General features: G+C 35.1%; 1 protein-coding gene across 3 annotated transcripts in view; it reads left to right on the top strand.

Moving 5' to 3' along the window:
• The window catches only part of ACBD6 (acyl-CoA binding domain containing 6), a 230698-nt gene that overhangs the window by 59813 nt on the left and 146004 nt on the right, over nt 1-24881 (top strand). For all 3 annotated transcript variants that reach the window (XR_009522483.1, XM_060034971.1, XM_060034980.1), the window contains exon 4: nt 11265-11347. Coding sequence is in view for 2 of the 3 variants with exons in the window: in XM_060034971.1 (XP_059890954.1) it covers nt 11265-11347 (83 nt within the window). In the remaining variant the exon portion in view is untranslated. The remainder of the gene's footprint in view (nt 1-11264; nt 11348-24881) is intronic.

Genomic DNA, 24881 nt, shown 5'->3' with positions numbered 1-24881 from the left:
AAGTGATCTTGAAAGTATCCTAGGGGCCAGATTTTTAATTACTTCATGAAGATAACAGAAAAGGGACTTACATACCTAAAACTATATCCTGATTCACATTTCTCTCTTAAAAATTCAAAAACATTAATTTCACGTAAAATGAGCAACAGAAAAAGAATTATGGTTGAAACCTATACAAAGTTACTGTAATTCAGAATTGTACTTTTTTCTTATAATATCCAGAAGCTGTATTAATGGTTAAAATAATGAAAGTGTGCTAATATTTTCATGGGTATTGGTAGGATTGCAATATTGCTTTCCAAAAGAGTAATACCATTTTACAAGAGCATTAGGGCCATTAACTTAGTATAGTGCCTGTTTCACTACCGTTTTGCCAAGTTGGATAATTTTGTTACCCTAATGGAATTAGTTTAAAATCTGTTGCTCGTTGTTGTTTTAATCTGCATTTTCTTAAATGATTATGGGTGTTGAACTTTTTTCCAAGTAGTGATATAACATTATTGATATTTATGTATGTACGTGAATAAAATCCTAAACCTCTGTGTCACTTCAAATACGAATTGTTGCCTGCTCGTAACCATGGTCTGTTACCCATTGAATCTTAATGTTTTTCTTACATATGAGATCATTTCGATATATTGCTTAGAATATTATAGAAATATTAGCCATTCGTTTTATTTGCTTAAAATGCAGTTCCATCTTATTTATTTTTTACTACATTATTACAGAAGTGCCAGTTTAAGTACTTGAATCTGTTAGTTTTTTATGATTTTCTTTGGTGCTTAAAATCTAAGAAAAAGTTACAATTTCTTCATAGTATGATAAATACTATATTCAGAATCATTTTGCAAAGAACATTTAAATCTTGATCAGTTACATTTCTAGAAAGTTATAATAACCTGAAGGTAATCGTCCATGATAGGCATTTAAAAACAGCATTAAATTGACCAGGGCACAAACCCGCGTCCCCTGCATCGGCAGGCGGACTCTCAACCACTGCGCTACCAGGGAAGCCCCTAAAAATCTTTTAAATGTACACTTGAGACAGAACAGGTTTTAAATCAGAATATTTGTAAATATTTGATAATGGTTTCTAAAATAGCTTGGAGAGGTGGCGTAGTTTAATAGAAAGAGCATAGTCTTTGGATACCAGAAGATCTTGGTTTGGGACTCAGTTCTGCACTTACTATGAGGCATTGGGTATTTCACTTTTCTTTATCTTCAGTTTTCTAATCTGTAAAATAGAGATATATTTTATCAAATATAAGGCAAACATTCAGTTTCTAACATTTTAAAAATCATGTGTTTTAAAATTGGAGTACTATATTTAATTCGCTGTGTTGTCTTTCTTAGCATTATAGAAAATAATGGTACTTTTTATAATTGGTGATGTCTTAGATCGCATGAGACACAGTAAAAATGCCAATTTTATAGAATTGTTTTGAAGTTGGAATTGGATAATATATATAAAGTGTAAAGCACATGGAAGATGCTCCTGAAGTCCTAGTTTCCTCCCCCGCCCCCCCCACTTAATGACAGTGTCGTTGGTTGGTTGGTTTGGGGATTTGGTGTTTTACCAGGAGAATCAGCATAGACCTCACATTGAGAAATATTAGCTCAGATAGTTTTAAATTGTCTCACCTGTTTTTGATACTTCAAATGTATCCATTTTTATAGCAGTAGCTTTATTATATAATTATTTTATTATAGATTATCTTAATTATTTTCTAGACTAAGCAGAATAAAAATAATTATTTGTGCATCTCTGCATAAATACAAACATATATAGATGGTAATTAACTTGTTTAAAACTATTAGATAAAGACTTGTGGTTCTATATTGTTGGTCACCACATCAAAATATCTTGCATCTGTGTTGCTGAGATATTTTCACTTTGGAGAAGTGGCCATATTGTGACTAATAATAATAATTATATATCAGCTAACACTTATATAGTGTCTACTTTGTGCTGGGCACTGTTGGTTTTACATATATATATTTTATATCTTGGAAACACCCATATGAGATAGGTACTATTACTTTTATTTTTATAAATGAGGAAACTGAGGCAGAGAGATTAATTTACCCAAATTCCTATAGCTGAACCTATAAACAAATTAAGCAAACAAACCAATAAAGCAGAAGCCAAGAAAGGTAGCACATGGAAGCAAGAAACTCCCTCCTTGCATATATTAGCCTGATAATCTTTGGAACAGTTATTTTTCAGATAGAAAGTTTCACAAGGTTTTACATCTTGACCCAACCCAGCAACTGACTAAGGTAGAATCTGAATCAAGTGAGAAAGATTCAGCCAACAACTTACCTTTCCCCCTTGAGTGAAGGAGCATTTCAGTGTCTCACATAATATAGTCTCAGGCAATATAAGAATTGGCAAGTTTTAGCCTATTGGCTGCCAAATTGGAGTCTCTTTCTTTAACTGCTGATGCAACATAAAAATAACTTAATGGATTTTGAGTAGAGAGAAATGAAATAAACTTCTTAAACCTCTATGAGAAGCATTTCATTGGAGTGGAAATCAAGAGAGTAAAAGTAGCCAAAGTTTGGCCCTTATAGATGAAGTGGATGGAGAACAAAACTAATGCATCTTTGGCACCTTTATTCTGAATTCAATCTGATAATGGCAGATTATTAAAAAAAATTTTTTTTGCCTCAGATATAATCTCCCACCTCACCTTCCCAAAATTGTCACCAGCATTCTAATATGCCTGTGCAGTTGCTGCAGAAAGAGGAATTAATCCTAGGAAGAAATATACTTAGAATGCATTATAATTAAATTATAGAGTCAGTTTTTTCCCTGAAGATTTTAATTAAAACTGTATTATGCTTTATGTACAAAGGTATTCATCATATCTTGGTTTATGAATGAAAAACTGAAAATACCTAAATAGACAGTTGTCAGATAATGGTTAAGTAAATTATGGTACATCACTTCATGGAATATTATTGCTGGTTTTTAAATTAATGTTTTTGGAACTTCTGCTCTTGGGCATGGTGGTATAATAGGGACAAGATTTACCCTTTTATTTAAAACAGGAAGAAAACAAGACACAGTAGTTGAAATAATGATTTTCAGACAATGCACTGAAAATCGTATGAAACTATGAGAGAAGAGAAACAAAGTAAACCCTACAGTTTCCTCAGCTTATTATCTGGAAGCAGTTTCAGCTCAGGGAGGGGGTATCCAAAAGAGCTTGGCCACCTTGTCAGTTTGAGCCAGACTGAATATACAGGGCTGCATACTAGAGAGGATGCTCTTGCATACAAAGGGAGAGTTCCAGAGATCTATAGAAGGGTCTCTCTGGCGGAATACTAATCTGTGTATGTGTGAGAGGAAACTAACAGGCTGGAGAATGAAATACAAGAAAGCAGCAAGCCATACAGTTCGTGGAGTTGACATAGGATTGAGACTCTTTCATTTCCTACTAGTCAGAGTGGAAAGAAAATGTAGTGTATGGGGCATATGGTAGAGGCCTCTGAAGGATTTAACTTCAGTACTGGGGCTAAATTAAGCTCTAGATTAAAGGCTGCTCTGCCCCTGCCTTAACAAAGCTTAAAAATGAGCCTTGAAAGGATCAAATTGATTCCACGTAACTTGAATTAATGCCCAAACAAAGTCTAACATAATTTAAAGGAACACAACAAAATCCAGCAAACAAGAGTGTAAAATTTATAATATCTGGCTTACAGTAAAAGTCTTTCAAGCATGCAAAAGTAGCAGGAAAATATGATCCATAACCAGGAGAAAAACCTGTCAGTGAAAGCAGATACAGAAATGATAAAGATGAAAAACAGCTATTATAAATATAGTCTATATATTCAAGAAAATAGAGGAAAACATGAACACAATGGAGAGAGATACAGAAGATACAGAAAGACCCAAATGGAACTTGTGGAGATGAGAGTTAACATCTGAAATGAAAAATACACTGGGAAGAATTAACAGCAGATTAGACATTGCATAAGAAAAGATCAGTGGGGCTTCCCTGGTGGCGCAGTGGTTGAGAGTCTGCCTGCCGATGCAGGGGACACGGGTTCATGCCCCGGTCTGGGAGGATCCCACGTGCCGCAGAGTGGCTGGGCCTGTGAGCCATTGCCGCTGAGCCTGTGCATCCGGAGCCTGTGCTCCGCAATGGGAGAGGTCACAGCAGTGAGAGGCCCACCTACCGCAAAAAAAAAAAAAAGAAAAAAAAGATCAGTGAACTTGAAGATATAGCAGGTGAAACAAAAATGAAGCACAGAGCATAAAAAGACTGAACAAATATACATATAATTGGAATCCCTTAAGAGAAAAAGAGAGAAGACAGAAAAAATTTAATAAATAATGGCTGAAAATTTTAAACATTTGATGAAACCATAAACCAGAGTTTTTCAGCCTTTGCATTATTGACATTTGGGGCTGGGTAATTCTTTGCTGTGGAGGGCTGTCCTGTGCATTGTAGGATGTTTAGTAGTAACCCTGGTCTTTACTCACTAGATGCCAATAAGACCAACCACTTGTGACAACCAAATGGAGGATAGGGGCAAAAAAAAAAAACAAAGACTCCCCTAGTTGAGAATCACTGCCATAACCAATGGAACAAGAAGCTCAATGAATGTCAAGCAGGAGAAACGTAAATAAAAATGATACCGTGACACATCATAATCAAATTGTTGAAAATCAGTGAAAAAGAGAAACTCTTAAAAGCATGCATACCAAAAAAAAAATGATACAGAGGAACAAATGTAAGAACTGCAGCAGACTTCTTCAATAGATCAATAGGGGCACCATCAAAGGAAAAAACTATCAACTTATAATCTATACCAGTTAAAATAGCTTTCAGAAATGAAGGTGATTTGCTTACCAAAAATTTACAGGTAACATACTCAAGGCTGAAAAATGGAAAGCTTTCCCCTTAAGATCAGGAATAAGACAGGATGCTTTCTTTTACCATGTACTATAAATTCTAGCCAGAGCAGTTAGACAAGAAAAAGAAAATAAACAGCATCCAAATTGGAAAGAAAGAAGTAAAACTATCTCTGTTCACAGATAACATCATCCTAAATACAGAAAACGCAAAAAAACCACCCAAAACTACTGGAGTTAATAAACATTCAGCAAATTTGCAAGATACAAGATCAACATGCAAAAATCGGTTGGGTTAATATACACCATCAGTGAACACCCCAAAATGGAAACTAAGGAAACTATTCCATTTACAGTAGCATACAAAATAATAAAATACCCAGGAATAGTTTTAAAAGGAGGTGAAAGATTTTACACTGAAAACCATAAACCATTGCTGAGACAAGGAAGACCTAGAAAAATGGAAAGACATCCCATGTTCATAGATAGAAAGGTTTTATATTGTTAAGATGGCAGTACTACCTAAAGTGACCTACAGATTCAATGCAGTCTATCAAAATTCCAACTAACATTTTTGCAGAAATGGAAAAGCTGATCCTCAGATATATATGGAATTATAAAGGGACCCAAATAATCAAAACAATATTGAAAAGGAACAAAATTGGAGAATTCACACCTGCAATTTCAAAACTTACTACAAAATAACAGTAATTAGAACGGTGTTGTACTGGCACAAAGATAGGCACATGGACCAGTGGAATAGAACTGAGTCCAGAAATAAACCCTCACATTTATGGTCAGTTGATTTTTGATGAAGATGCCAAGACCATTCAGTGGAGAAGAAGAATCTCTTAAACAAATGATGCTGGGACAACTGGATATCCGCATACAACAGAATGAAGGTGCATTCTTATATCACACTATATACAAAAATTCACTCAAAAGGGATCAACGACCTAAAAAAATATGAATGAGAACTATATTGACTGAAGTAAATATGTACTTATCTCAGTGATTTTTGATTTGGCCATGGATTCTTAGATATGACAGCAAAAACACAGGCAACCAAAGAAAAGATGGTAAACAGGACTGCATCAACGCTAAAACTTTTCTGCTATCCAAAAAAGTAAAAAGACATTTTACAGAAAGGGAGGAAATATTTGCAAATCATATCTGATAAAGATCTAGTATCCAGAATATATGAATAACTCATAAAAGATAACTAATAACTGGGTTGAATATAGACATTCCTCCAAAGAGAATGACCCACAATCACATGAAGTATTAGTTATTAGGGAAATGCAAATCAAAACCACAGGGAGGTATTACTTCACACACACTAAAATGACTATAATAAAAAAGACAGATAATAACAAGCGTTGGCAAGGATGTGGAGAAATGGGAACCATCTTACATTGTTGGTGGGAATGTAAAATGGTGCAGGTGCTGTGGAAAATAGTTTGGTGGTTCTTCCAAAAGTTACACATAGAATTACCATATGACCCTGCAATTCTTCTCCTAGGTATATATACCCAAAAGAATTAAAAACAGGTACTCAAATAGCTGTACACAAATGTTCATAGCACAATAATAGTCAAAAGGTACAAACAATCCAAATGTCCATCAACTGATAAATGGATATATAATATAGAGTATGTGTATATATACATATACGTTAGAGTATTAATCATAGGAAGGAATGAAGTACTGATACGTGCTCACGTATGATCACATATCGTGTGATTCCATTTATATGAAGTATCCAGAATGGGTGAATCCATAGAGACAGAAAGCTGATTGATGGTTGCTAGGGTTAGGAGGAAGAGGAATGAGAGTGATTGCTTAATGGGCTCAAGGATTTGTTTTGGGATGATGGAAATGTTTTGAAACTAAATAGAGCTGGTGGTTGTACAACACTGTCAGTGTACTGAATGCCACTCAATTGTATATATATATTTTGTTTTTTAAAAGGGGGAAACTATGTTTATTTTGTCTTTTTTTTAAATTTTTTTTTAATTGGAGTAGAGTTGATTTACACTGCTGTGTCAGTTTCTGCTGTACAGCAAAGTGAATCAGCCATATGTATACATATATCTCCTCTTTTTTGCATTTCCTTCCCATTTAGGTCACCAAAGAGCACAGAGTAGAGTTCCCTGTGCTAATTGTATATTTTTAGATGGCTTATTTTATATTATGTGAATCTCATGTCAATACAAAAAAAAAAGTAAGGGTAAAATAAAGATTTTTCAGACAAAAGCAGAGATAATTCGTTGCTGACTGACATGCACTACAATAAATGTTAAAGGAACTTCAGGCAAAAGGAAAAGTGTATAAGATGGAAATTTAGACCTGCTTAAAGGAATGAAGACAACTGGAAGTGACAAACATGTGGGTAAATATAAGCTTTTTTTTTTTTTTCATTTTAAAATGTCTTCAAAAGACAATTGAACTTCCAGTTTCAGCTCTGACATGTAAAGAACTTGGAAATCATCTCTCCTGTCTTCAGCAACAGCAAAAATCTGACCAAACTGAAAATCATGGACTATTCTTAGATTAATCTGAGATTTGAGTTCACAGGGCAAACTGCCACTTCCCAAATGGTGACAGGTGAACACATAGAATCACACTCAAGATCTGCTTATTGGGAACAAAAGCTGTTTGAACCAGTGAACTGATAGGAACACTTAAATGGTAATTGATGAATTGCTGCAGGGTGAGTGTGGACTAGCTCAAGAGCTAAAAGCTTCCAGGGGCTCAGCCTTAGGAAGGCCCCCTGCTTTCATGGGTTTTGACCCCCAGGGCCCACCACATTCTTATGGTGAAGATTGGAGAAAAATTTTTTGTTTTGATACAGGGGAAGTAGAATATAGTTAACACTACTGAACTTTACACATAAAAATGGTTAAGATGGTAAGTTTTATGGGTTTTTTTCCCCAAAACTAAGAGTTTTGTTTTTTTTTTCTAAAGAAATGGGCTGTCAAACCATGAAAAGACATGAAGGAACTTAAAATGCATATTGCTAAGTGAAAGAAAGATTACATACTGTATGATTCCAACTGTGTGATGTTCTGGAAAAGGTAAAACTATGAGGACAGTAAAAAGATCAGTAGTTGCCAGGGCTTCAGAGGGAGAGAGGGATGAATAACTGGAGCATAGGAATTTTAGGGCAGTGAAACTATTCTGAATGATATTGTAATGTGGACACATGTTATTATACACTTGTCAAAACCCATGTGCAACACAGAAGATGAACCCTAATGTAAACTGGATTTTAACTAATAACAATCCGTTAATATTGGCCCATCTATTGTAACAAATGTACCACACTAACGCAAGATGTTAATAATAGGGGAAAATTGAGGAGAGGGGTATATGGGAACACTCTGTACCTTCTGCTCATTTTTCTTTAAACTTAAAACTACTCTAAAAAATAAAGGCTGTTAACTAAGTGAAAGAAATATACTCATCCCTTTCCAATACCATATAACTCCTAATTAGTAGTATGTATTTTCACAGCAAATAATTACCAAGCAAACTACAGGTATCTATTCTGAATTGCCTACTTCATGTTAAGGGTTTCAGTGAGTGACACTGATAGAAACTATGATTGTCTTGTGAACAACCATGTGTTTTTGCTTCTAATCTTGCCCCCTAAAATACATTAATTGCTTTCAGGCAAAAGACATGAACACCTCAGTTCTCTAACATTCTAAGCATACCCTCACCACAGGGCCTTTGCAATGGCTGTTTCCTATTCATGGGACAATTTCCCCCAGATATGTGCAGGACTCACTTGTTTACTTCCTTTATGTCTTTATTCAAATGACCTTCTCAGGCCCTCCCAGACCATCTTATTTAAAATTCCAACCCTCTTCCCTACACTAATTTTTTTTCTATAGGACTCATCACTTTTTAATATTAGAAAACCTTTTTATCTTCTGTCTCCCTCAGACATGACATGATTTTGGTATGTTAATTTTGTATCCTGTAACTTTTCTGGAATCATTTGTTACCTCTAACAGATTGATTGGTGAGGGGGGCAGTATGTCTTTAGGGTTGTCTGTGTATACGATCATGTTGTCTATGAAAGGAGATAATTTTACTTCTTCCTTTCTAATTTGGGTGCCTTTATTTCTTTTTCTTGCTTAATTGCTGTGGCTAGGACTTCGAATACATTGTTGAATAAAAGTGGTAAGAATGGGCATCCTTGTCTTGTTCCTGATCTTGGAGGTAAAGCTTTCAGCTTTTTACTGTTGAGTATGATGTTAGTTGTGGGCTTGTCATATATGGCCTTTATTATGTTGAGGTACATTCCCTGTGTACCCGCTTTGTTCAGAGTTTTTATCATGAACAGATATTGAATTTTATCAAATGCTTTTTCTGCATCTGTTGAGATGATCGTATGATCTTATCCTTAATTTTGTTAATGTGATATATCACATTGATTGATTTGTGGGTGTTGAGCCATCTTTGCATTCCTAGGATAAATCCTACTTGATCATGGTGTTTAATCCTTTTAATGTTTTGTTGAATTTGGTTTGCTAATATTTTCTTGAGGAGTTTTACATCTATGTTCACCATCAATATTGGCCTGTAATTTTCTATTTGTTTTCTTATTGTTGAGTTTTAAGAGTCTTTTAAGATATATTTTGAATACTAGTCATTTAATAGATTTGTGTTTGCAAAGGTTTTTTTTCCCAGTTTGTGGTTTGTCATTTCATTCTCTTAATGGTGTCTTTCACAGAGCAGACATTTTTAATTTTAATAAACACTAACATCAGTTTTTTTCTTTCATGGATCATGGTTTTGGTGTTGTTTCTAAAAAGTAATTGCAAATCTAAGGTCACCTAGATTTTCTGCTATGTTATCTTCTTGGAGTCAGTTCTTTTTCAGGAAACTGTGCTTGACACTCTATACTTGATTCTCTCTCCCTCTTTTTTTCCTTTGGTATCCAGTTTTTTCACTTCCAATTTTGTTATTCATTTAGCAAGCATCTCTTGGGCAGCAAGTATGTTTCAACTTTATCCTACTAATGGAGTATGTATTCAGAATGTAATTGGATTAAATAAAGTAAGTTCTCCCTTTGGATTGTGCTTTTTTAGTATAAGGGAAAACATTCTCTATCCTGAAAATTCTTTGCAGCATTTATGCTCTAAGACTTGGTCCTCAGAGGAGAGAGGGAACTTGCATTTACTTTGTGCTTCTTTTTTGCCAACATCAGGCTATTGTACTTTGTATACTTTATTATTTAATCATGGTGGTAGTTGTTGTTTATGACATTATACCTTTGTTTCTGTCATAAATTGATAACCGACTTCACCTCAAAAATCTGCACCATTTCTTGAAACTTTAGTTCCTCTAATGGTGTTACGAACTGACAGAATATGTTGCCTAAAGGATCTTTTCCTCAGCCCAGTGGTTCACAGATCAAAAGAAACAAACAAAAAAAGTAACAATAAAGCAAAACCCCTTCTGTAAAGTAAGAAAAAAAAAAAACACGTATAGGGGAACTGTCTATATTTTTCTGAAGTGAAACTAATTATTTTTGCAGTCAAATTAAATAATAAAAGTAATTTTGACTCTAAGGTAATACTTATGTTCAGAATCAGAGTTTTTATTTTTGTAGGGTATCCTGGCCTAAAAACTGTCAATATTGCAAGAGATGTGGGCTTTTGCACAGGTTGCAATTTGATCTTTCAGACAACAGTAATATCCAGGTTCACTGCTTCTACATACATGTTTTGGAAGAATCTTATTTTTAAATTTAATCTTAACCTTGTGCTTTTTGAGAACATAGAGGGACAGAGCCTACTGAATACTTGATTTTGGAAAGCGTTTCCATACGTTTGCTTTTTTTCTTTTATTTTAGACCTCAACCTCTTTCCTGTCTCCCTTCTACCTTCTCATCCTTCCTTCTTGCCACCTAAAAATATTTTCTTTATTTTTTTATGGTTAAATTTTAAGTTTTATTACAATTTAGTTGCTTATTTGGGAACTTTAATTTTGTTAACCTAGATATGATTTTCCTGATCACATTCAGGTCTGGTATTTATATTTCATATTTTGTTTTCATTTTTCCACACTGAATGTCTCTGTTTTCCACAGTGAACATAGCTAACATAATCAGCTAGGGGAATGGCTCTTAGGTGGCTCCAGAAGACAGTAGTGGAATAACCTTAGCTTGATAGAGGGTATTCATTCTGCTGCTGTGATGACCTGAGAGTCCTCTTGCCTTCCTGATGCCATCCTAAAATTGTCACTAGGGCCTTAGAGAAATGGTGGATCATCAAATATTAGTGTTCCTTAACAGAGTAGTATTTTGTAACCGGTTTAAATGCACACTGCTTTAATCCATGTGTCTTTTTTCCACCAATCCCCCCCTCCCCCCCCCCAACCACAGTCACCAGAGAAGAAAGGAAAAGAAGCAAATACTGGTTTTGGTGGGCCAGTTGTTAGTTCTCTGTATCACGAAGAAATCATCAGGTAAATTCTTTTTTGGTCTTCAACAATAGGGGTATATACATATATGTATAGTATGTGTGTGTATGTATACATTGTGTGTGTGTTTATAAATTTATTTATTTATTTAATACCCAAAACTTTCATTTGAAGAACTTTTTCTTAACATGAAACCGATTTGGTGGTATCTCTAGGAGGATAATAAATGGCAGGAAATAAATTTTTATGTGTATAATCTTTAAAATCTGTAAGTATCTGAATCAGTGCCAGGTAATAACCTTCCTGCCACGTAAGTAGTTGGTAGGGCAAGGTTTTGTGTCTCAATCTAAAGCTATGGATTTTTGTTGTTGTTCTCATTAGTTTTCCTCAAAATATCATTTCTTTTAAATATTTTAATTTCTGTAGTTTATTTATTCTAGCTACAAGTTAAAAATCATTTCAGCTTTACAAGATGAAAAAGTTCTGGAGACTGGTTGCACAACAATGTGAATATACTTAATACTACCAAACCGGACACTTAGAGATGGTTAAGATGATAAATTTTATGTCATGTATTTTTAACAAAATTAAAAAATTTTTAAAGGTCATGTTGCATTATTTAACAAAGGTCCTTAAATTTTGTATGTTATGTATGAAATTTCTTGGATTATTGTTTTCTTTACACACTGTGTAAATCAGAAAAAGGATTCTATCCTGCTTTAAAGCCATGTGACACATTCTTCTAAGATGGTTACTTTACAAGCAAAAACAAGAAATAGGAACTTCTGATGCTCTTACCCTTCTGCGTGACCTGAGCTTTACTTTTCTTACTTATTAACATGAAATAAATGAGCTCTAATTTTCAAGTGGAAAATTAAGTTCACCTAAATTGAAGGGAAATATCTATCTTCATAGAATGAAGAGGAAATTGTACCAAAATTTTATGCTTCACTCTTGCAAAAGAGTTGCTGACATTATTCACCACATAAATAATTAGTGATAAGAACTCCCAGGTAGCATTCTAGAAGGAAAGCTATTGATACCTCTATGAATCAAAAACTTCAAATGCTCATAGTTTCTAGTTAATGACCAGCTAATACTAAGGGTCCTGTCTTGAATCTATTTGCATAGCAAGCACATCGTTTTTTACTAAGATTAAATGTCTACTTGGGGTGATATAGTGGAAGACTGATGGAGATTTGAGGGGGGTGAAGATACCCTTTAAGAATGCTGCTGGCCTGGAGTACATTTGCCACCCTGATCCCTTGAGGTACCCTGAAAGCTCTGAGAAGCCCATGTAGTTTTGAGGAAGAACAGTTTAAAAAACATTTTCAGAGTTTAACTCCCCCTTTCCCTTAACCCTTATAGAATCAGAACATGTTTGGGGGGTTCTTAATTTGTAAATATTCTCTACTTAGAGCTTCTAAAAAATGGCATATTAGAACCTTAACCATATTAATCAAAGTTTATTAAATGTTCAAATCAAGTCAGTAAACCCTTAGAGTCATTTTTCTAGGAGGGGAGATTAGTCATTCCTTCTCTGTGTTCCCATAGTCTTTTTTTTTTTTTGCGGTACGCGGGCCTCTCACTGTTGTGGCCTCTTCCGTTGAGGAGCACAGGCTCCGGACGCGCAGGCTCAGCGGCCATGGCTCACGGGCCCAGCCGCTCTGCGGAATGTGGGATCCTCCCGGACCAGGGCACGCACCCGTGTCCCCTGCCTCGGCAGGCGGACTCTCAACCACTGCGCCACCAGGGAAGCCTGCTTCTTCACTTTTGAATAGTATGTTTTTGGTGTTTTTGGCATCTACATTTGAGTATGTTTAATAAACCTTATTGGTTGAGTGAAATATGAACCTCTGCTATTGGCAAAACTGGTTAGTCTTGGCCTTATTTCATTAAGTCATCCAAGTATTAGTCTTCTTATGATAGGATCTAAATCGTTGTATTCTGGAACATATTGTTAAGATATGAAACAGTAAGGAACGTGAACGTGAGAGAGCCACGGAAAGCCTTTCAGTTACAAACTGTAGTTTTGTTACTACTACAGTAGATCAGAAATCACAGCAACTAGTCATATTCTTATATTAGAGAATTCATTCTGTAACAATTCCAGTGTAACAAACTAGATCATGATAAAAGTTATTGTATAATGAAATGTTCGTTTATTCCAGTGAAGGACCAGGTATAGTTCCTATTGTTTCTTAAGTATAAGAATGCAGTTACACAGTGAAAACAGACTATTTGTTGAAGTTTGTATAATCAAATTTTGCTTGTACTTTGGTGAAATTTAATATCTGGTGTTTTATTTTTCGAAGAGAAAACTGTGCTCTAATTGAGGTTAATTGCAGTTTCTTGGCAGAATTAATGTTCAGCTGAGGTGAAAGTGACAGTAGGTTTTATAATTTTAGAAACATCAAATGGTAAACTTGGATGAAAGGAAAAGCTTTCTTGTATAGAACCATTAAAAAGAACATAAAAATGTATTTTGAAGGTCTGTTTTGGATACTTTAATATATAAACTTATAATTTTTTCCACATTTAAAAAAATTTATTTATTTATTTTTGGCTGCGTTGGGTCTTCGTTGCTGCGCGCGGGCTTTCTCTAGTTGGGGCGAGCAGGGGCTACTCTTCGTGGCAGTGCGCGGGCTTCTTGTTGCTTTGGCTTCTCTTGTTGTGGAACACGGGCTCTAGACGTACGGACTTCGGTAGTTGTGGCATGCGAGCGTGTCCCCTGCGTTGGCAGGTGGATTCTTAACCACTGCGCCACCAGGGAAGCCCTCCACATCTCTGAAGGTTAGGAAAATCAGTATCTAATGAACCCCTTTACTAAGGCTTGGGCTCCATTGTTGTGGCAGTTTCCTGACTAATATGCATTGTAGGTGACAAGTTAAGGGCCCATTTTATTTTTATTGTAAATGTTCCTGGGCCAAGGGCCACTGGGGCCAATTCCGAGCTTGCTCCTTGACTGTTTTGGTTCTGACCTTTATTTCCACTCTTTCACAGAAAGTGACAATATAATGTCATAGGTACAGATCTCTGTGTTAATATTCCAGAGCCCTGACACCAATTTCTCATTCTGAAGCTAGTTAATTGTTCTGTAGTATAATGGAGGAGATATAAGGTGAGGCTAATTAAGTACAAAAAATTATGGAGCCTGCTGGAATTCAAATGGTGGTTCCATCTCTTATTAGCTCTGTGACCTTGGACAAGTTACTTATCTATAAAATGGGGATGATTATAGTATATTATGCTTTCTCATATAGCATTTTTGTGGATTATATGAATACTTATACACAGGCATCCTAGAATAGTATGTGGCACAAAATAAGTTACTTTGTAACTATTAGTTTTATTAGTATTGTTACTAAGTATAGAGTCCCCACAGTGGAGACTCAGGGCACAGGGCTGATGGTGGGAGCTAAAATCACCTAACTATGGAATTAGGTACAGGTTGTTTGCTTTTGCAGAAGAAAATGGCAAACCGGGAAGGGAGACCAATGCTACTAGATCTGAGTTTGGAACTGTAGAAACAAGAGAGTAACAGATGTTGTGACTCTAGTCTTGAGATCAGTTGTGTTTCATTTAAACTGCAGACTGGCAGAAAAAGGTCTGGTTAATAAGTATAGGGCTTTGCAAAGAGTCAAATGCTTCTGTACTACATATACTGACTCACTTAACAGGGAATCACTTTCAGTGACTTGTATAACTGAGAAGGTTTCACCTCGACGTTGGCACATAAATTGAGAAATTAGGACATGATTTAAAAATACAACAAATGAAACGTGTACAGTATCCAACCCACCCTGCAATAACATTTGATCTTCCCTGTTATATTTTGTAGTTTGATGCTATGTAATCTATCAGAATCTTATTAATCCCACTTACACAGGCAGCCATCTGGACCTTCTTTAAGCAAGACCAGACCAATATACAACTAAAGTGATTGATGGACTCTGGAATTGATTAGTTGTTCTGTGAGACAAATGAACTCTTTTGGCAGAAAATACCAGAGGTCACTGCTGTGGTCAGACACAAGAGCCTGTAGAATTTTAAAGAGATGCTTTCATCATTGACTTACAAAGTTAAAATTTTTAAACCATAATAGATTTTGAAAATATTTTAGAAATATTTTTTCACTGGTTGCTCTCTAGTTCTGATTATAAAATGGTAAACTGTAAGTATAAAAAACTAGAAAGAAAGTGATAATTTTATGCTTTAATTTTGTATTTTTGGTGAAAATATGAACTGAAATAAAAGTAGCATAAAAGCCAGTCACTTACACATAAATTGTACTCTAAAATTTTCCTGAAAGAGATGTGATTGGAGAAAAAGCTACAACATAGCTTTGGTTTACATGGTTTAATGTGACTAATAGAATCGAATAGTATAAAATTCCATTTAGTTATTTATTCAAAGCTTCACATTGTTAACAACCTGTTTTTAACAAATCTATTTAAGACTCTGAAACACCAAGAGTATGTATTACACATATTTTGTATTTAAAAAGTTGAGTATTTGGATTTTTATGCTTTTAGTAGGCTGAGTCACTCTGGGATACTACTGTCCCATTGATACCACTGCCCTTAGCACCAAAAAGATTATCCTGCTTCCCTCCATCTGTTTGGCTGGTAGTAGTGAAATCCTTCCCTGTTTCACCGTGTTGCCTGTGATCAACATTGTGTTAACACTTTGGTGATAGGTGATAAAATGGATGACATATGTCTTGTTACATTCTGGTTATTCTTTGAGGTCTGCACAAGTGTGTATAGGCAAGTGGGCAACTCCCCCTTGAGAATGTGACTGCTCAGAATGAACTTGAGTTATGGATTTATTCAGCCTGTAAAACCTCAGCTGGCATAAATAATTGAGAAAGCAAAGGTTTGTCTGTGGTGCATACCTCAGGGACTCATGGCTCCCTTCCTTCTCTCTACTCCCTTTCTTATGTAAATGATCCCAGTTGCACTCCTAGATAATAACACACCAAGCAATTAAAAGCCATGGGTGGCTGGAGAGAGGAGAAAAGGTTTAGTTAATGAGCTTTTCCTCTTCCAGTGCCCATGAGAGCCTCAGGAATGACAAGGCGATTAAAGCAAAGAGATAATTATAGATTATGTGAAAATGGGTCCCTTGGGATGAGCAGGTCTTGACATAAACAGTAACTGTTGTAAGAGTCTCCTGGCTCTCATATTCACCCTTTTCTTGCGTGCTTTATTTAGCTCCTGTGTGCTCAGCGTCATGATGCCAACCAAGCATATAGGCAAATGTACCTGTTTGCAGATCAACAGCCCTTTCTGAACAAGAGGTCATTCATCAACTAAAACCATCATCTTCTCTTCCTCTCTGCTTCTCTTCTTTCTTTTTCCTTTTGCATCATCCTTTTCCTCACTCTACCCCTTCTAATCTTTTCCTTCTCTCTTTCTTATATCCTTATCCGTATATAGTACCTATGAAATGCTAGGCACTTAGTCTTGTTTAAGCGTGTGTCTGTGCGTGCATGCATGCACGTGCAATTATAAAGACACATATGGTTATGGATATACTATGTTATAATAAAAGGTGGTTATATGTGTTACAGATAATATAAATAAATGTTTTCTCCTATTAAAATGCTTTTACAGATATATTTAAAGATATTTTAAAAGTGTTAGCAAAGATGTAAGTTTTGTGTGATAGACAAAGTCATCTTCTTAATTCCCATTGAATTGTTACCAGCTATTCTCTGAATGCTGAAAGCAAGCAATTTTGGTTCATTTCATTGCTTTTCAATTTATGAGGTCTTTGCTGATTGCATTGTATATATTAATAAATGCTGGTGTTTATTGAAGTTTGAGTTCTGTGTGAGAAAGGCATTATTACATTAATTACATGGTTTTTTATTTTAAAATTTTTACCTACTATAAAATTTTATATATTCATTAGATAAGTATTTTTAACAGTATTTCATGTAAAGTACGTCATTCCTAGGTCTATATGTCGTATTGGTCTTCTCTGTCTCTCACAGCTCCTAACACATCAGAAATTCTGTTTCCTTCGTGTTCAAAATAATCCAAATTCATCTGCTTCTTATTATCACTGCTATCATGCCTTTTGCATTACCATCACTACTCTAAACAGCCACCTTCTCTTGGCCAGGACACTACAGAACGATTTGCAAACTGGATTCCTCACTTCCTTTTCTGTCTCCTCCCCAGATTTATAACTCAAATCTCATAGCACTTTCCTGCATAAAATCCTGTAATGATTTCCCATAGCATTTAGGATAGAATTTTAAAATCCTTAACATGTCTTGCAGGGCCCCTCATTGTCTCATCTAATGCCAATTTCCCCCTCCCAACTTGTTCACTCTGCTCCAACCAATTGGCCTATTTTTATTTCCTTGAAGGTCCAATTAATATTTGTTAGGTAAATTGATGGAGAGTGTTATATGAATATGAAAAATGACTCCAGCTTAAAATATATGCTAAAATCTAGGGTAATAGAAATGTCAGCTAATATATATTGACCACTTATTGTATGCTAGTAACTATACCACATGTGTTATATATATTATTCCACTTAACCTTCAGAATGATCCTGTGAGATGTAGGTATTATTAATATCCCTGTTTTACAGATGAGGAAACTGAGACTCAAAGAGGTTAGGTTACTTGTCCAAGGTCACATGGTTAGTAACTCTGCTCTTAACTGCTACACTGTACTGCTTCTGAGATATTTGAGGAATCATTGTAATCTCCAATTATTGAAATTGAATTTGATAGTTGTTATTATATTAATATAGTGAGTATCTTCAGTTTACATTTTTAATTAAATTTCTTTTCCATTTAGTGTTTTTAAAAATGTGCTTCACTGGTAAAATTAGAGACTGTAGTCTTTCATTTATCAATGTACTGATGATGATGTTTCCCTTAGATTAATTGTTTTTATTGATTTTAGACTTACCTTAATGGTTGAGAATGTAACTCATCTCTGTAGCCAAGGGATTCTATAGATTTTTCTGATGTGGGCACTGGTTTTAGAGGGATTGATCAGAACTGAACTATGTTTTTTCTCATGGACATTTAGAGTATCAGAAATTTTCAATCGACTTTTTTAGAGTTAACCAGGTTTTAACAGGTGAAAATGCATTTTTAGTAACTAGCGTTTTTATAAATTATGCCTAAATAACTTTTCCGGTACAACAAGTTATCTACAAGAAGTACCTGGGGCATTGATCTTTCCTTTGTCATTGCTCGTTTGAAAAAATATGAGAAAAATATTTTAAAATGTAAGTGGTTTCATTTGAAGGAACCCTTATCAACATAAGTAAGATAGTAAATAGAACTTTTTATTTGAGGCTTTTGAGAATTTTATGGTCCTAGAACTAAGTACACTACATATACAACCCAGTCTGAAAATAGTTATTACTTGGTGAAAGATGTTGCCATTACCACATGATAGGAAGTGGGAAAACCAACTGGTTATTTCCTATAACTGTCTGAAACCAAGTGTGGATATAGTAACACTCTGAGTGGAAGGATTGTGATTCAATACATATGAATTCTCTCATTCACTTGTCCATGTGTCACTGTGTATTTGGAACCTACCTTATTACTTTACTGATTAAAACACCATTGGTTTTAGAACACCATTGTTTAAATACCATTAAGAAAAAAAAAGTCACTAATTAATTGTAAGATGCTGAAGGTTATAAGATCCATCAGAGATGTTAAAATATGAAAAAAATATGTGTTTACCAAGTTGGCAGTGAAATATGCCAACTTAGTAAACAATTTCTAGGTGTTTATTTGGTACCTAGGATTTCAAGAATTATTTTAAGAACAACTTAACAAACAACATAAAGCACTTTCTTAGTGCTTTGATCTCATTGCTAGACTTCTTGAGCATTGTTACTGCTGAAGCAGTGTTTTGTCTCTTCCAGGACTTAGGACCAAAGTGTTTCAGAAAGGAGGTGCTATTTGTAAAATTTTACCTGAGGAGCATAGTATAGACTCTCATTTATGGTCTTTGATAAGATTGAGACTCAAAAACAGTGTTTTACAAGGTGATATTAACATCTAAAATTTTAATTAGATATTAATTAAAAGTGGAGATTTTTTAATATGCTAAGTATGACAACTATGACTACTATTTAATCCTTAAGTTAGGAGTTGACTTTACCTGTTTTGCTCCTTATACCAGCTTCCTTAAAAAACCTTTGAGTAAGAATAGATTCTTTCAGGGAGAGAAACAGCTGTAAGTAAAATTAAAATATGCCTGTATTTTTTTATATTTGTAAATTAAAACATGCTTTTTTAAAAAATACAGAGGGTAGCTTAATTTTTTTGTAGACATTTTATCTCAACTTCTAAAATATTAATGGTTTATAGTCATATCAAAAATTATATAAAGATTTTATATGTGTATATATAAAATAAAGATTTTATATGTATCTATACAGTTGATCCTTGAACAAGGTGTGGGTTAATCCAAGTATAACTTATAATTGACCCTCCGTATCCACAGTTCCTCTGCATCTGTGGATTCAACCAACCATAGAATGTGTAGGACTATAGTATTTACTATTGGAAATATCCACATATAAGTGGACCTGCACAGTTCAAACCTACATTGTTCAAAGGCCAACTGTATATCAAGGTTGTATAAAAAAGAATCAACAATAGGCTTTGTGCTTTGTATCTGGCGTACATAGTAGGATGTTGGAAATCATAGCCAAATGAGATCAGTGAGATGATATTGTTTCCTAACATTGTATTTGAACAGAAGAGTAATAACCCTTTACCTTTCTGATTGACAACTTCTGGTCACACATCCAACAAATAAATTAGGAACTTAAATTCCTACAAAGAAGTAGTATTCACCAGCAGTACTGCTGAATTTTGTAAGACATGTGCAGGCTTTCATCCTTGAAAGATTGCCTCCTAAGGAGCTTCACAGAGTGGCTTTTTGGTGAATTTACCATAGGTCAAGGTCCATTCTTCACTCTCAAAGATCTAAATAAAAGGCACATAGATGACCAGACCCTCAGAAACAATGTAGCAGTAATAAAATTTATCTGAAACTGATGTGTAAACTAAATGGCTTATTTATTTACCAATATATATCTTTATAGTGAACCAAATGCTTTGATACCCTGTGTACCCTCAGTCTGAGTATTGAGGAACCCAGAAAGACAGGTGACCATTCATGAATGTTAAATAGAGTGAGAGAAGGGGAATTATTTTTATTATTTTTATTATTTTTATTTTTGCAGTACGTGGGCCTCTCACTGCTGTGGCCTCTCCCGTTGCAGAGCACAGGCTCCGGATGCGCAGGCTCAGCGGCCATGGCTCACAGGCCCAGCCGCTCCGTGGCATGTGGGATCTTCCCGGACCAGGGCACGAACCCGTGTCCCCTGCATCAGCAGGCGGACTCTCAACCACTGTGCCACCAGGGAAGCCCGGGGGAATTATTTTTAGATTTGCTTTAGCCAAAGTCCTAATGATGCCTCTAGAACAGACTGTCTCCCAGCAGAGAAATACCTCAGAATGCCTTTTTGCCTTCGATTAATTGTTTCTTTTGGGCAGTGTTCAAAATTGGCTTCACAGATTTTTGCTTCCTCCTATGGTTCATTGCTAACCATTGCTACCTCCTACTCATGGTAGTTGTCTCACTGTTTTGCTTTTTTAGATGTGTTAAGGTTAGTGTGTGAATCAAGTAGCTGTTCAAGTTATCTAGGAGACATTCTTTTCTCCTCTCATTAGTAGCTTTTATTTAGTTTGTTTAGCTAAATAAGAGGACAATTCTACTACCCTTTACTCCAAGTTTTGGAAGGTGGGTAAATATTCTGTTCCCCAAATAATTTGTTACTAACATTTGTTACTTATGTTATATGCAGTGTACCAAGAAGGTTCTTTGTGATCTGTTGTCCACCTTATAACCTTTAACTTTATCTCCCAACACCCTGCCGTAACCAGTTGCTTGCAGTTCCCCTGAACACCTCATTTTGTTGTGCTTTTCCTTTTCTTCTGTTCTTCAGGATCCTTCAGTAACTTAGCTGCGTTGTCAGTTTATCCTTCAAGGCTAGGTTGTAATGTCAACTCTTCTGTAACACCTTCTTTGATCATCCTTGGTTGAATGGCCCACTCCTTGGTTTGGGCCTCTACTTTATAGAATATTGGGTTACAGCAGTGATATTTAAAAAACCTTTGCTGATATAGTTCCTAAGAAAATTTTGGAAGACTATTTATTCCCTCTTATGTTTTTATGATAGCATCTAAAATTTTTATTTAAAAATTTAAATAATTGCAAAGGGCATAATTTCTGGCATTTTGTAAATAATGGAATTTTAAAATAAACAGATTACTGTTTTAGATGTATCCAACAGAATCTAAATACTATAATGAAATCCATTTTTAAAAACACATCAACATGTTACCATTGAGGGAACCTGGGAAAATACTACCAGCTCTCTATTATTTCTTACAACTGCACATGAAGCTTCAATTGTCTTGAAATAGAAAGTTTAATTAAAATAAATAAAATTCTGATCTTGATTTTAAAATATAGAATAAGGTCTTTAATAGTTAGAGATTTTACATCACTCCTTTTTCTCCTTTAATTGTACTTCTCCCACACAATTTTATTTTAAAACAATATATTTTTGTGTAGTCTTAGTACACTATCAATTCTTTGCAACAGAAATATGTATTAAGTTGGAATTGTTAAAATTTTAATTTTCTGTGATGCAGAGGCTTTAAGCATTAAATTTTTCTCATTTGAATTATAACTTATTTCTATACAGCTGATCAACATTCATTATACATTTTGTTAAATAATTATTAAGCATAAGTAAAATTTTATTGGAAACGTGTCTTAAAATTTTATTGGAAATGTGTCTTAATGTTAAAAATAGTTTATTTAACAGATGAATATTATTTTATTAGAATGAGACAGAGTTCAGCATCGTCTTTTTTTTTTTTAATTTATTTTTGGCTGTGTTGGGTCTTCATTGCTGCACACGGGCTTTCTCTAGTTGTGGTGAGCAGGGGCTACTCTTCATTGCGGTGCGCGGGCTTCTTATTGCAGTGGCTTCTCTTGTTGTGGCGCATGGGCTCTAGGCACGTGGGCTTCAGTAGTTGTGGCTCATGGGCTCTAGAGTGCAGGCTCAATATTTGTGGCGAACGGGCTTAGTTGCTCTGCAGCATGTGGGATCTTCCCGGACCAGGGATTGAACCCATGTCCCCTGCATTGGCAGGTGGGTTCTTAACCACTGCGCCACCAGGGAAGTCCTAGCATCAAGTCTTTTTTGTTTTGTTTCACCTCTTCCATCCTCTAACCTTAGTTGTAGGAGGGCTTCTCAAAACCAGTTTTTCACCGAAATTGTCCCTTTATTTGGTACCATGGACAATTTATATCTTGGAGAAGTACAACCTGGGATTAATTTTTTTCCCAAACCTTTCCTAGCACAGTGGACTCTTGTATGACATGAGTTTGACCTGCGCATGTTCACTTACATTTTTTCACGAAATATGTTCTACGGTACTACACAATCCACGGCTGATTGAATCCTCAGATCGAAAACCCCCAGATACCGTAGGCTGACTGTAAAGTTAATTGGTGGATTGACTATTAACAGTTATTTTTGACTGTGGGGGGCTGGTCTGTATATTAGTTAAACAGAGTACTTTTAAGCAAAAGAGTAACACATTTAATTAATAGTCATTTGCTAAATCTTAGTAAAGTCTTTTGGTTATGTTTCCTAGAAGTATACCATAGTATGGAGAGAGGTGTGTGCTTTTATTTTATGAACTAGGAGAATGGTTGAGCAGGGAGAATGTTGAAAATGGGAATGGCAATGAAATATTTACCACAGGAACTTTTTCAAGTAGATCAGTTTAGGAAAGAATGTGTTTATTTAGAAGTTTAGCTGAAATTGATTCTCTTAAACTTTTCCGTTCCTGCATATTCTTTTGGGTCTTTCTGTACCCCAGGAGCCCACAGGTGTACATTCCTTGATTTGAGGAATTTGTGGCATTTGTTTAAATCTGTATAAGTATTGGCTTACCCTTCTTTGTGTTTTCATTCATTCAATAAATACTTTTTCTTTGCCTATTTACTGGAATACTGTTTTTTATATCTGATTGCCCATTGCTTGATAAATACGTGAATTGAATTGAAGTATTTACTGAATGTGTCTATTAAATAGTTAGATTTCTGAGCTAGCCCCATAAATGTGTTTTTTAATTCTGTGAGGTAGATGAAAAGTAGTTAAATGGACTTTAGATGGCTTGCCATCTTTAGAGGACTAACTGTCTGAAATAGTCTTTTGACAGGAAAATGCAGTCTTTGTAGAAAGTGATGCAGATAGCATTTTTAGGAGTGGGTGGGCAAGAATCTCTTCTTCCCGTGATTCTGATGAAAGACAGCTATACTTGAACACCATCCCTCTCTTCCACAAGTGTGTGCCCTTATATTTCAAAAGAATTTCAAAGAAAGCCAGTGGTTTTTTTCGTTCAGATAAATGTATTTTCTGTCAATTTTAGGAAATTTGGAGTAACCTAAAGAGAGTCCTGTGCTATGATAATATGGGACATTCTTGAGGGTAGGTAGCATCATGAAAATAATTCATACTCATCTGTAGAGAGTGGATATGATAATTTTGTCACTCACATTCATCAGAGAGAAGGAAAAAGATAACCGGGTAAGAATCAAAAGAGAAGGGAAGATAAAGTGAGAAGATGTAGAAGGGCACTAACATTTATTAAGGCTCTACTGTATTTGGTAATGGTTGAATTTGTTTGCACCTGTTGTTTCATTTAAGTATAGATATACAGAGAAAAATTGCCTGTGGAAGACTGTATTAACTGGGAAATACAGAGGGAAAAAGACAGAATTTGATTTGTATATTGTACATAATCTTGTTGGGGGCAAGAAAGGAGATAACAGAAAGATGTTACTCCAGATGTTTCTCCATTTTGGCCACTAGGTGGTGATATTGTATAAAGACAGCTTGGTTGCTGACTAGTAAGATAGTCAAAACTTGAAGTGGGGATAGATAACTATATTTAACAACTAAGCCCAAGAGTATCACTTAATATCTTTTAATATTAGTCACACAGCTTTGTAGCACATTTGTGGTGACTTTTATTGACTCTCCCATTTTATATTTAATTTACATTGTGTAGTCTACCCTGAAGTATTTTATAAATACCTCTGTGTGCCTAACATACTTAGCAATGATAAACTGCAGTTGATAAGCAGGTATACAGATGAAAAAGTGCCCCGACCTCCAAAAAATTCACATACCAAAACAAAATAATTGATATAAATGATACATATAAGAAACATTGAGAATATATTAAGCAATATAAACATTTTAAATAATATTGCTTATGGCATAAGTGTACATGCACATTTGGAATTAAGGAAAAAGGACCACACAGAAGGTCCTCCCATCTCTGAATTATTCTTGCATTTTACTGGGTATGGGTAACCTACATCCCAAGGATCCTCCATACTTTCCTTTCTGTGTCCCACCACCAACTCCCCATTATTTTCAAATCCAAAACAATTGGTGAGTAGTGTATTTTTTATTATGACTT

This window comes from Delphinus delphis, chromosome 1 (genome assembly GCF_949987515.2).
Source record: "Delphinus delphis chromosome 1, mDelDel1.2, whole genome shotgun sequence".
Classification (NCBI taxonomy): Eukaryota; Metazoa; Chordata; class Mammalia; order Artiodactyla; family Delphinidae; genus Delphinus; species Delphinus delphis.
Note: the sequence above shows the minus strand (reverse complement) of the source record. Positions and strands in the feature narration are given on the sequence as shown.